Raw genomic sequence first — 12370 nt, 5'->3', positions numbered from 1 at the left:
ATTTTTTTTTTTTTTTTTTTTTGAGATGTTGGATGGCCTTGGTGTTCTTGAGTGAGTAAGTGCTTTCTGTGGTGATGGCAGGCACACTCTACATCTTCCCCATCTTGTGCCAAGAGTCACTTCCCACCCTCTTCTTGGGGAACTGGCACCCAAGCAGACACCCTAACTGAGGCCCCGGGAGGCAGGGGTTCATGCCTGACCTGGAGCACCTGGAGCCCACAGGTGGGCGTTGGAGGAGCTACCACTGGGCAGGTGTCTGAAGTCAGCAGCACCTGTGAGCCTCGCCAGAATTCGAGTACAGCAGAAGAAAGGGAGAGGGTCTCAGCAGCAGTTAGTGTGCAGAAGGGAGAGTAGACTACTGTGTGACAGGAAGGAGAACCTAGCAGGAAACAGTATGTGGAAGAAAGATGGTCACAGATTTCCCAAGTTGGAGAAAAATGGCAATCCACGGATGCAAATCCCAAGCAAGGTAAATAAATACAAAGAACATCTAAGTATACATACTGAAACTGTTGGGGCCAAAATAGAGAGAACCCTACAAGTGCGAGAGAAAAACTGCACATCATAGGTAGGGAACACCACTGTGTAATGCTGCTGGCTTCTTGTCTGAAATGATGGGGCCCAGGTGGAAGGATATTTCCATTGTGTTGAAAGGGAACAACCGAGAAGAGGAGGTCAGCTCAGAGCACTTGCCCAGTGGAAGGGGGAATGAGGTGAAGCCCATGCAGGCAAGCAGAGCAGGCAGGGCCCGCCCACAGGGTCTCCTGCAAAGGTTACTGTGGCCAGAAGGAAATTAGAAGAAGGCAGATGTTGAAAGTTCTTCTTTCTTTAAGTTTCTCAAATGAGAAGAGACCATTTAAAGCAATAACTAAAGGCTGGCAGGGCGTCCACACCTGCAATCCAGGCAACTTGGGAGGCTGAGGTAGGAGGTCTCAAGTTAGCGAGGCCCTTAGCTCAATGGTAACCATGATTTTGTCTCCAGTACCAAAAAAAAGCCGTGGTAACCAAGGTGGAGCTTATGCACATCCCAAAGAGAGGAGTGTGACAGCAGGAGCACAGGGAGCGGGGGTTGTGAAGTTACTGTACTCGGGAGAGACTGTTGATTTAAGAAGACTAACAGAGAGGTGAAAGTATTAAGAAGCATAGCTTTATGGGGAAATAAATAGTAGAGGAAGTAAAATGGAATACTAAAAATATTTATTCAACTAAAACACAGGGTATGTGGAATGGTGACAGGTGGGGTAAATAGAAACAAAACAGCAGCATGTGGATTAGAACCTGCCAGGTCCATGCTCACGGATACCCACTGAGCTCTCCATGCAAAGGTATAGATCCAGCTGGACAGACGAAGAGGAGCCCGTGTGTCCTGTAACCCTGCATTGTAATGTGAAGTCAATTATGACTTGTGGAGGGTGTGACACAGGGCAGATAGCTTGAGGATCCGGTGTAAAAGACGAAGATGTGGGACTCTTTAAAAGTAATAGGGAAGTGCTCACTTCGGCAGCACATATACTAAAACTGGAACGATACAGAGAAGATTAGCATGGCCCCTGTGCAAGGATGACACACAAATTCATGAAGTGCTCCATATTTTTATATAAATAAAAAAAGTTACATACAAAATAATAGGGAAGACTGTGATTCCAGGATAAAGTGTAACTTTGATGAATAAGATGAAAGAAAATAACCCAAAAGAAAACTGTGCAAAGACCGTAGGCAGGCCGCCCACAAAATGAACACTGATAAATGGGTGAAGATAATGTGGTACATATATGCTGTGGAATATTACTGCATATAAAACAGTGACTATGACATTTGCTGGTAAATGGATGGACCTGCCAGTCCCCAAAAAAACCAAAGGTTGAATGTTCTATCTAATATGCAGATGCTAACACAACAAGGGCGGGGAGGGGAAAGAATAGAAGTTCAGTGGATTAGACAAAGGGAAATAAAGGGAAGGGTGTGGGGAGGGAGGAGGGAAAGACAGTGGAATGAATCCAGCATGACTTTCCTGTGTACATACATGAATCCACCACAGCGAATTTCCACATCATGGACATCCACAAGAATGGAATCCTAATTAGAATAAGGCACACTTCATGTTTGTGTACATATGTCAGAATAGACTCTACTGTCATATGTAACTAAAAAGAACAAATACAAATTCATGCAAATTCATATTTAAAAAATGAACACTGAGCATGGGAAGAGTGCTCAGCCTTAATAAAAACTGACTGAGACCCCACTTCTCATGATCATTGTAGAAAACCTAAGGCATCCAGAGCACCTGGCCAGGGGCAAAGATCTGCACATTCATGGCAGGGGCTTAGAGGTTGGGAAGGTTGAAGCCCAGCAGTCCCCGATGGCCACCCTCACTTGTGAGCATGCACAGTATCCACAGGTCAGACAACGGTCCCTTGGCTAGGAATGAAGCCTAGACCAGGTTGTGCCCACTCTTTTTTTTTTTTTTAAAGAGAGAGAGAGAATTTTTTTTTTAATGTTTATTTCTTATTTTTTTAGTTCTCGGTGGACACAACATCTTTGTTTGTATGTGGTGCTGAGGATCGAACCCGGGCCGCACGCATGCCAGGCGAGCGCGCTACCGCTTGAGCCACATCCCCAGCCCCTGTGCCCACTCTTGTTCTTGGACTGGGGTGGGCGGCCAGCAGCTCCACCTCTCCAGGGCTTTCAGGAGCCATGCCTGTGGGAGGGTCTAGGACCAGTTTTGGCTCCTCTTGCATGCTCAGGCCTCCAGAGCAGGCTCTGAGCATCGCACTGCCAGCTGGGGTCCTTTCAGTCCCAGGGTGAGATACTTTTATGGCAGCTAAAAGCGGGGAATCAGCATGAAATATTACCTATAAAGATGAGCCTCAGAAACATAATCTTGAACTAAACAGGAGTTAGAGAAGGACCTACAACACGTTAGACTCCATTTTAGAACGTGTGTGAACGTATCTATCATGAAAGTATCAAGAGATGCATCAGAAGAATAAATAATTCAAGAGAGTGGTTACCTTTGGGGGATGAAGATGGGACGGGCACTGTGGGGTGTTCCCTTGGATGGGCTTGGCGTGAGCGTCTCTTTCAGTGTGGAGATGTCATAGCAAGCTGCTCTGAACTGAGAGGCTGACAGCCTTTCTCTGCCTGAGGGCCTCTTTTTGCCACCTTACATCATTCCTATGTGGTTTGCTTGATTCAGAGATCCTCAGTTTCTGCCCTCTGAGACCTCCTCTCACCCCTTCTTGGTCCCTGTCCCTTACCTCCCTGGGACAGGGATTGCACACCCTGAGGCTCCTCTCTTGGCTTACATGTTCATCTGCCAGGGCAGCAGTGTCCCTGCCACTTGGGCCACCGTCCCTATCAACTTGTAGCCCTCTTTCAGTATCTGTCCTGAGCACTAATGATGTGGGAGTCAGGCATGGGGCTGCTCTTAAGAAAGGTGGTATCCTGATTCATATCAGTATGTTGGATGATACCTGCTAAAATCCAGGGTCTTGGCTGTGAGGTAGAAAAGCAGAGAAAAGTAATTCAGAGACAGGTCAATGCAGAGCTGTGGTGGGGAGTACTGATACAGGCCTATGCGAGCAGTGGCAGGACTGCGTGTGTGGTCCTGTGGTCCCTGCACAAGGGTGCACTCTGGGCGGTGGGCACACTCCAGTGCCCTCCAGCCCAGCTGTCACCACAAGCAAGCTGGATAGCCCTTCTGGCTCATCCAGGGACTTCTGGGGTCTGTCCTGACTAGTGTGGTCTGCGTAGTGTCCTTGAGGACACAGCTGAAAGCTGACGAGGTATGCCTAGCAGCCAGGGAACATAGGCCCAGCAAGGTGACAGGGCTGCTTTCCCACACAGTGTTGTTTTAAACCCCAGCGCCATCATTGACTTGCTGTATTCAATGTGCCATGTGACAGAGGGCCCAGAGTGCACCACTGTGGGTGGAACAGGTCCCAGGGTCATATTAGAACTGTTCCAAGCAGGACTTGCATTGCACTCTGGCCCTGACGAGAAGCCTGGGGGTGTCCCTCAGCCATCCAATCCCGGGTGGGTAGGAGGAGTGTGTGGGTCTCGTGGTGGTACGCCTGCTAGTGTGTGTGGTGGAGGCTGCTACCACCTGACGTGTCAGCTGTCGAGGGGCAGGGAGCTTGGAGCTCAGCTGTGGCCTGGGACAGGATGGCACCTCCTTTGTATGGGAGCAGGAGTCTCTGGCCCTGTACAGAGTCCCAAGGCAGGAGGGTGGTATCTTTGAACTGAATGGCATTTGTGTTGCAGGATGCAGAGGGTTCCACATGTTTGCACTTGGCTGCCAAGAAGGGGCACTACGATGTGGTTCAGTACCTGCTCTCCAATGGACAGATGGACGTCAACTGCCAGGTAGAGCCACATCCCTGTCCCGTGGTGTACCACCCCACTGACAGACAGGGTCTGTACACAGCGGCCCCTTCACAAGGCCCCCAATCCCTGAAAGGCCTTGGGCCTCCCCCTGTGGCCTGCTCTAGATCTCATTGCTGGAATGAGGCGTCCCAGCAGTCCTTGCCTGGAATGGCACCCACCTCCCCCAGGGCTCCCGCCTTCCCTCAGCCGGGTCTCGCTGTCCACTAAGCTGGCTCCCATTGTCAGAGCCACAGGATGCTATTGTGCCACATAGTGACCGCTGGTCATTCCTGGGCACACAGTGGATGTCTGCAGGTGTTCATCAGGCCAGAGAGTGCCCTTAAAAAGGCTGGCTTCCAGGCTGCTCATTATGCCTGTGGTGAGCTTCTGGCCTCCCAGCTCTCGGGTGAGTCTCTGTCTCCCTCAGAAGGCTGTGTCCTGGCCCCTCAGTCCAGGCCCTGCCTCCCCACCCTGTGGTACAGACCTGACTCCTGTGTTATCTTGACTGGTTCCCTCTCTGCTCTGTCCAGAGCATCACCCGTCTGCTGGGTTTTATTGTTGCCTGACCCATGCTCTTATTCATGAGGTTGGGCTGCTGTGTGCCTGCCTTACCCCCTCCACCAGGGCTGGTTGCCCCTAAGGTGGCCTTTGTGGGCACTGCCAGGTGCCCAGGGCCTGGCAATGCAGTAGTCGGCAGTTGTGGAGGGTGTGCTGGAGCCTTGGGTCTTCTACTCGGAGCTGGCCGCACAGTGCTCAGGCCCTGGAAAGTACCTTTTCAGATTTGGATGAAGCAACCCAGGAATAGTAGGTCAGCTCACACAGTCTGTGTCGATCCCGAGACCTTTATGCCCTGGTGTCCATCTTTTGGCCTATCTCCTGCTTGAAATTGCCCCCGAGGTCAAGAGGACCAAGGGAAGGCCTTGCTGCTCACACTTCCACCAGTCTTCCTGTGTGTAGTATGCCCTGGGTCTAGCTGGACTTGCCATTTTTAGTCTCTTTTTATGCTGCCTAGATCAGGTTGTGCCCACTCTTGTTCTTAGACTGGGGTGGGCGGCCAGCAGCTCCACCTCTCCAGGGCTTTCAGGAGCCGTGCCTGTGGGGGGGTCTAGGACCAGTTTTGGCTCCTCTTGCACACTCAGGCCTCCAGAGCAGGCTCTGAGCATCGCACTGCCAGCTGGGGTCCTTTCAGTCCCAGGGTGAGATATGTGTACCGGCTGGACGTGTCTTTGGCAGCGGTGGCAGCTCTGTCTCCTTTCCTGCCCTCAGGACGATGGCGGCTGGACACCCATGATCTGGGCCACTGAGTACAAGCACGTGGAGCTTGTGAAGCTGCTGCTATCCAAGGGCTCTGACATCAACATCCGGGACAACGTAAGTCTCATGGCTAACAGCAAACCCCTAAGGACTCAGCCTCCTATGGTGTGGGCGGTTGGGCCAATAGGATGGCTTCCTCATTCCAAAGGGTCTTTTGTGTGTAAAGCTGAGCTGGCACCTGGTGGCAGCTCTAACTTCTTGGCATTAGCAGCTCATTGACCCGGCTGCTTTATGCCAGATGTAAGTAGAGCTGCAGGTCTAGACAGACGTGGCCCCTGGGCCAGATCTGTAGATTGAAAGGGTGTGTGGCTGGTGGTGCTGCTCTCTGCCGCTTATGTCCCCTGTTGGACCCAAGAAGACCAAGGAAATGTCCGTCAGGACTGGACCTTGTCCCAGGGCCAGGGTAACTGCTGGCTCTGCCTGTAGTTGCTTCCTTTAAAGAAAAAGAAAAGTGAATAGACAATGTTTTGAGATACTGCATTGATGGTTAGTTTTGTGGCACTAGTTTATTTTCCCCCCAAATTAGGATCTGGAGTCAGGTAGGTGGATTCCCCTGTCCTGGAGAAGCCTAACCACAGATGTCTGATTGATTTAGAAGAGAGTTTTCCGGGAGGTCTGCAGGGACCTTAGAAGAGGGGATGGAGGAGGGGCAGGCTTGTGTACCGGCATGATGGCAGGTGGGGTAAAAACAGAAGAGACTCCGCTGCTTGCTGGAGCCCGACCAGCCACAGTGAGAAGTCCAGCTCAGGTAAGCTTAGGCTGGGAACTAAGAAATGAGGGGTGCTGCTGCTGGCCACACTCATGCTCTCGGTGGCCTGGCTCACGTGCCAGGACCTGAGCATCACAGGGGACTTGCAGTCTCTGCACTGTTTGCATCTGGAACCCTGGATGCAAACAGTTTCTCTTCCCACCTGGAAATAAGGGTCCTGTTCAGGTGCCCAGGCCTCTTCTGTGGCCTGGCCTGCAGCCTCCATGGCACTTCTACCTTTTGTATCTGAGCCTGCCTGCTCACCTTCACAGGAGGATGGACAAGGGGTTTGGATGAGGAGAGGAGGGAGCAAGAAAATCTAGGGCCAGCAGATCTGTGGTCTCCTACTGCATTGCCTCTTTGCCATGGGCATGGTGCTGAAGGTTCAGGCTATGGTCAGTTAGCCATTGGTGGGGGCCGGGGCGCAGCACATGGGAAAAGTATGTGGTGGAACAAAATATTCCCCTTGTGGCCAACACGAGGAAGGGCTCTCTTGCAGGGAACACGCCCCTGTCCTCACCACCCCACCTCTTAAAAGTTCTGCCACCTCCTAGTTGTGCCACGCTGAGGAGCAGGCCTATAATACAAGGGCCTTGGGGCACTCAGGACTGAGCATAGCACTGCCTCAGGCACAGTCCTCAATCAAGGGGTTGGCCTATGTGCTTGGGGTTTCATTGGGTCTGGAGTTGGGGTGCTGGTGGCTTTTTCCATGAAGTGGAAGGGTTGATTAGCTCTCTAACTTGTGTGTTTATACTGGGACCTTTTGTTTAGCAGCTAGAACTGATTTTTTTTTTTTTTTTGAACCCAGGACCTCAAGCACTGTACTCTATACTCCAGCCCCCCCATCCCACCCCGGCCCCTGCCCCAGTGCCCCTTTAAATTTTGAGATAGGGTTTTGCTGTGCTGCCTAGGCTAGCCTCAGATTTGTGATCCTCCTGCCTCAGCCTCCCCAGTGTCTGGGATTATAGGTGCCTAGCTGATTCTGTGACTTAAAGTTGGATAGGTTCTGGAGGCCATCAGCACAGTGAAGATGCCCAGGGTATGCATTGCTCACTCTGGAGTTCTCCACCTGCACCCAGGCCCATTGATCTCTGCTTGGCCTTCTTGGTGTGTTCGTGGCCCTTGCTGGTTTTCTGTCGGGCTCTGTTGGGCCTTTTAGACTGTACTGCTTTTCTTTTAAGTGCCCACCTGAGTGTGGTTGGTGCATCTGTTCTGAGGCTCACCCTCATGCCCCGTGGGGTGGCTCCTTGCTGCCTAAAGCATCCTCCCTATGCGTCTGTTTGCTGCCCTTTCTTGGTGGACACACCGTGGTCTCTGACGTTTGACTGTCACAGGGCTGTGGTGAACATATGCACCTTTACTCGAGGGAATACCTGGAAGTACAGGACCGGGTTCACCTATAGGTATGCTGTTGTCCAAAGTGGCTTGCCTCTGTGGCGTGTGAGGGTTCTGACTGTAGCTTTCTCCCCAGCACTTAGTGCCTCAGTCTCTTTAGTTCTAGCCTTAAAGTAACTGTGTGGTAGTGTCTCATAGTGGCTTCAATCTTCATTTAATTTCATTTAATTTTCATTTCTGTATTGACTAATGATAATCATCTTTGTGGACTTATTTTCTGTTTGTGTGTTTTCTGAAGGGTCTGCTAAGATCTTTAGCTATTTATTTATTTATTTAGTGGATAATTTTCTTGTTCTTGAATCTCCAGATTTTTTTTTTTTTTAATATTCTGGAAACAAAGTCTTTGTCAGATATGCTTTACATAGATATGTCTTTGGAAGTTTTAGAATTGCTACAGAGCCCAGTTTATCTTTGTGCGTATATGTGGATTCTGCTTTGGGTATTCTGTTTATGAAACCATTGTGCAGTTGAAGATACTAAGACCCTGAAGATCTTACCCCATGTTTTGGGCAGCAGCCTTATGGTTGTAGGCTTTAGGTCTGTGGGCTATTTTGAGGTTTTTTTTTTTTTTTTTTTTGTGGGGAGAGGTAGTATACTGGGGGTTGAACTCAGGGGCACTTGGCCACTGAGCCACATCCCAAGCTCTATTTTTTGTTTTATTTAGAGACAGGGTCTCGCTGAGTTGCTTAGTGCCTCGCCATTGCTGAGGCTGGCTTTGAACTTGTAATTATCCCGCCTCAGCCTCCCGAGCTGCTGGGATTTACAGGTGTGTGTCACTACGTCCAGCTTGAGTTGATTTTTATGTGTGACATGAGGTGTGGGTCAAAGGTCTACCAGTCTATTGGGAAGAAAGTTGCCCTTTTTCTGTAGAATTAATTTTGCATGTTTGTCAAAAGCCTGTTGTCTATGTGCACGAGTTGACCCACCTGTCCCTAGCTGGTGTCTGCCTGGGTCCTGATGGGAGACTTGGCGAAAGAGCCTTGTCCTCTCTTGTCACTTCTTCCTGAGCTTTGTTCCCCTCTTCCCTGCATTTTCTGTCTCTTACCCTAACATCAGGGGCTTTTCCACGCCTCCTGGCTTCCAGGAGTATATGTCCTGCCTTTTGGCCTGGGTGGTGGTTGCTAGCTGTTCCTCCGCTATTAGACCTGTTTCCCCGACACTGCTGCTCCTGCCAGTCTCACACCTGCCACATTTCTTGTAGTGCAGGCTGGCTAGTGATGGGTTCCTGCACACGCTCATCCCTGCACAGCCCCTACCTGGCCCTCATGTTTTAAAAGGTGCTTTGGTGGTCAGAGTCCTAGTATCGTTTTTCTCTCAATGATGTGTACATTGCTTCCTGCAGTCTTGACTGCTTTGAACGTGCTTTCTGGTCTCTCGTGTGTAACAAATTCTTTCCTTTCTGGCTACTCTTGAGCTTTTATGACATGCCTTGGTGTTGTCTCTGTGTCTGCATAGGGTTATTGAGGTTTTTTTGTTTGTTTGTTTGTTTGTTTGTTTGTTTTTTGGTACAGAGGTTCTCTTCCACTTAACCACATCCCCAGACTTCTTTTTATTTTTATTTGGAGACAAGTTCCCACTAAGTTCCCAGGCTGGCCTCGAACTTGAGATCCTCCTGCCTCAGGCTCCTGAGTACTGAGATTACAGGCATGCACCCCCACCCTTGGCTCTTAGATCTTGGATCTGTGGATTTAGGGTTTTGTCAAATTTGTAAATTATATGGTTGTCTTTTCTTTAGTTGCATCTTTGCCCACCACCTTTCCCAGAGTTCTAGATACATGTATATTAGACTGTATGAAATACCCCATAGTCCGTGGATGCTCTTGTTAGTTCTTTAAAATTATTTTTCACTCTGCACCTCAGCCTGGCTAGTTTTATCAGTATGTCTTCCAACTCACTTCTCTTCTGTGATGCAGTCATGCTGTTACATTCTTTCAGATGTGGTGGTTTTCAACCCTAAAGGTTCTTTGGATTCTTGAGGCACTTGTAGCAAGTCTTCCCTGCACCTCTGATTATGTGTTCCACTGGCTTTCTGGTGGCCATGTCTGCCAGTCCAACACCCGTGGCCGTCCTAGTGTGGTTGGCAGCTTAAGATTCTTGCTTCTCTGTGAATCTCGTAACCTGTTTTTTATAGACATCAGGGTATTGGGATCCTTGCCCCCCATGGAACTCCTGAGCTCTACTCTAGGGTAGCTGCTGGCCTGGGTCAGTCTGATGGTATGGCGTTTGGCCAGGGTGGTAGATGGCTCTGGAGCAGCTCTCAGTGCAGGGGTGATGCTGTCCCCGTAACTGAGGCAGGCCTTCCTGCATCCTCCAGTCTCTGGCGTGTGGATGGACAGTACTTCTCACCTGCCTGGGGGATAGGCCCGGCAGGTAAGGCACAGGTCTCCAGAGCCTCTTTCAGAGCTCTCTCCCCTATCCTGAGCTCCAGGGGCTCTGCCTGGTCCCATCCATGTGTAGATGAGACCTGGGCAGCTCCAGTGCTATCCCCTGGTCCACAGAAGAAAGCAGTGTCATCGCCCTCTGAACCAGAGGTTGGAGCAGTCCCACAAGAGGAGGGTCATGGATGATTGGAAGTTCTCAAAAGTGAAATTCTGGTTACAGAGTCATAAATCATTCTGATAAAGGAAAAAGAAGCCCCTGAGGAAACAGGATTTTGAGTTCAGGATTTGTGGGGAGATGGAAACCAGAAGAACACCAGAGGGTCAGAAGGCCACTAAGATTAACAATCAGAAAAGAACCCTGACACACTAAGGTTTTCAGAAAACACTGAGGTCAAGGAAAAGACATTCATTTTTAGTTTTTTCTTGGGAAGCAGAGGCAGCAATGAAGCCCATGCTCAGGGCAGTCAGCGGTTGGCAGGGAGGGTGGCAAGACGACGACACTACCCCTCTTCTGCTTTCTTCTTTCGTAATGTGCACTGAGCTGAAAAGCCTTGACTCGTGCTCACTGGATAGGAGATTGTCCACTTGTCTGAGAGCACCCTAGTGTTACAAATGAGCTGGACGCAGCTCTGAATCTGCCCGTGGGATTCTGTGCTGAGCCTGCGGCTGCCCCTGTAACTAAGTGGATGGTTGGCTTGACTCTGGCCATTGGGGAAATTGCCAGAGTGAGCTCCACCCAGGCTGTGCTGCTAGAGTGGGAACCACTTCAGGTCAGTCTACGTTTACATCCTACAACCAGCAGTTGGCGTGTTTGGCCTTGAGAAATCATTCAGCAAAAGAAGCGGATGGCCTCTGTTGCTTACAGCAGGTGCCTATCTCCGTATCTGGTGGGTCTCCAGTAGCTCGAGCTGTGCCCAAAACATAAGCGACTGGGTGCCCATCACCAAGGAGTAAGGCCCACTCAAAGCTGGCAGAGTTGACAGCACTGGTGGAGGGCCATGCTAGAGCCATGCATTGCCAACAATGACGTCACAGGAGACCACCTCCCCACCCCCCACCCTGGTTTGTGGCAAGACAAACCTGCAGAACAAAGAGCACAAGTTGAAGGAAGTGTTCCCACTGTGGTGACAGTCAGGGGCTGTGCCTTCATAAAGCTTCAAGGAGGGCATGCTGCTAAAGGCCCACCAGGACGCTGGCAAACTGGTGACCAACCAGCATGAGATATTCGTGGACTAGGAGGTGGAGCAGATTCTCTGAGGGTGGGTCCCTCGGCAGGCAGGGGTGCTACTTGGTGGGAAGAAGGAATCTGGGCAGCTGAGGTTTGGGGGATGTGATTGACCTTTTAAAAAACCTGTTAATTTGGGCTGGGGATGTGGCTCAAGTGGTAGCGCACTAGCCTGGCATGCGTGAGGCACTGGGTTCGATTCTCAGCACCACATAAAAATAAAGATATTGTGTCCACCTAAAACTAAAGCCTGAAATATTAAAAAAGAAAAAACCTGTTAATTTGCTGGTTGTTAAAAAGTGACTGCTATAGAGAAGGAAAATGGAAAGGAGGGAGTGGTTCCAACCTGAAAGAGACACTGGGACTCCAGGACGAAGGATTGAGACCACGACAGAGGTCTGGGAAGGAATTTAGGAGAGGGAGCCCGCTTGGGTATGCCTGGAAATGGCTGGGCAGGAATGGGACCTCAGAGAGGACAGGCTGGAGGGGGGAGGGGAGGGGAGGGGGCGGAGCAAGGGGAGGTCAGCAGAGGCAGACCTCAGAGGAAGGGGGGTGTTGAGGTGGCAGCACAGCGTGCCTCCAACAGTTGAAGAAGACTTATTCATGTGGGAGAAAAAAACAGGATAGAGGGCATTAGCACCACACTGGAGAGGAAAATGAAGTGGGTGGCAGTGCGCTGGAACAGTAGGCACCAGCAATGTCCCCAGGCCCCTCTGGGTGGGGCTGAAGAGCTCAGCTGAGGTGGGGGTGGTGGGGTTGTGGGGTGTCAGCCTCCCACAGAGCTGCATTTTGTCCAGCTGGAGATATCATGTTGATGTTTTAAGCCGCTTCTTAGCGTCGATGGGCTCAACATTTTTCTCCTATTTATGTTTTTTTTTTTTTTTTTTTTCCGTCTTCTGTAAGCTCCTTATCCATGGGTAATACCCCTTTTTTTTTTTG

The 12370-nt window shown here is 50.3% G+C and overlaps 1 protein-coding gene and 1 non-coding gene across 8 annotated transcripts in view; both read left to right on the top strand.

Annotated features, from left to right (window-relative positions):
- The window catches only part of Ehmt1 (euchromatic histone lysine methyltransferase 1), a 123664-nt gene that overhangs the window by 96881 nt on the left and 14413 nt on the right, over positions 1-12370 (top strand). For all 7 annotated transcript variants that reach the window (XM_048813232.1, XM_048813233.1, XM_015505746.2 and 4 more), the window contains 2 exons: positions 4267-4368; positions 5635-5739. In XM_048813232.1, the coding sequence (XP_048669189.1) occupies positions 4267-4368; positions 5635-5739 (207 nt within the window). The remainder of the gene's footprint in view (positions 1-4266; positions 4369-5634; positions 5740-12370) is intronic.
- LOC125619739 lies at positions 1489-1595 on the top strand. The gene has a single exon (XR_007351314.1). It is a non-coding gene; the product is annotated as a U6 spliceosomal RNA (small nuclear RNA).

Source organism: Marmota marmota, unplaced genomic scaffold (genome assembly GCF_001458135.2).
Source record: "Marmota marmota marmota unplaced genomic scaffold, marMar, whole genome shotgun sequence".
In the NCBI taxonomy this organism is placed as follows: domain Eukaryota; kingdom Metazoa; phylum Chordata; class Mammalia; order Rodentia; family Sciuridae; genus Marmota; species Marmota marmota.
This window is presented reverse-complemented; position numbering and strand designations above follow the sequence as displayed.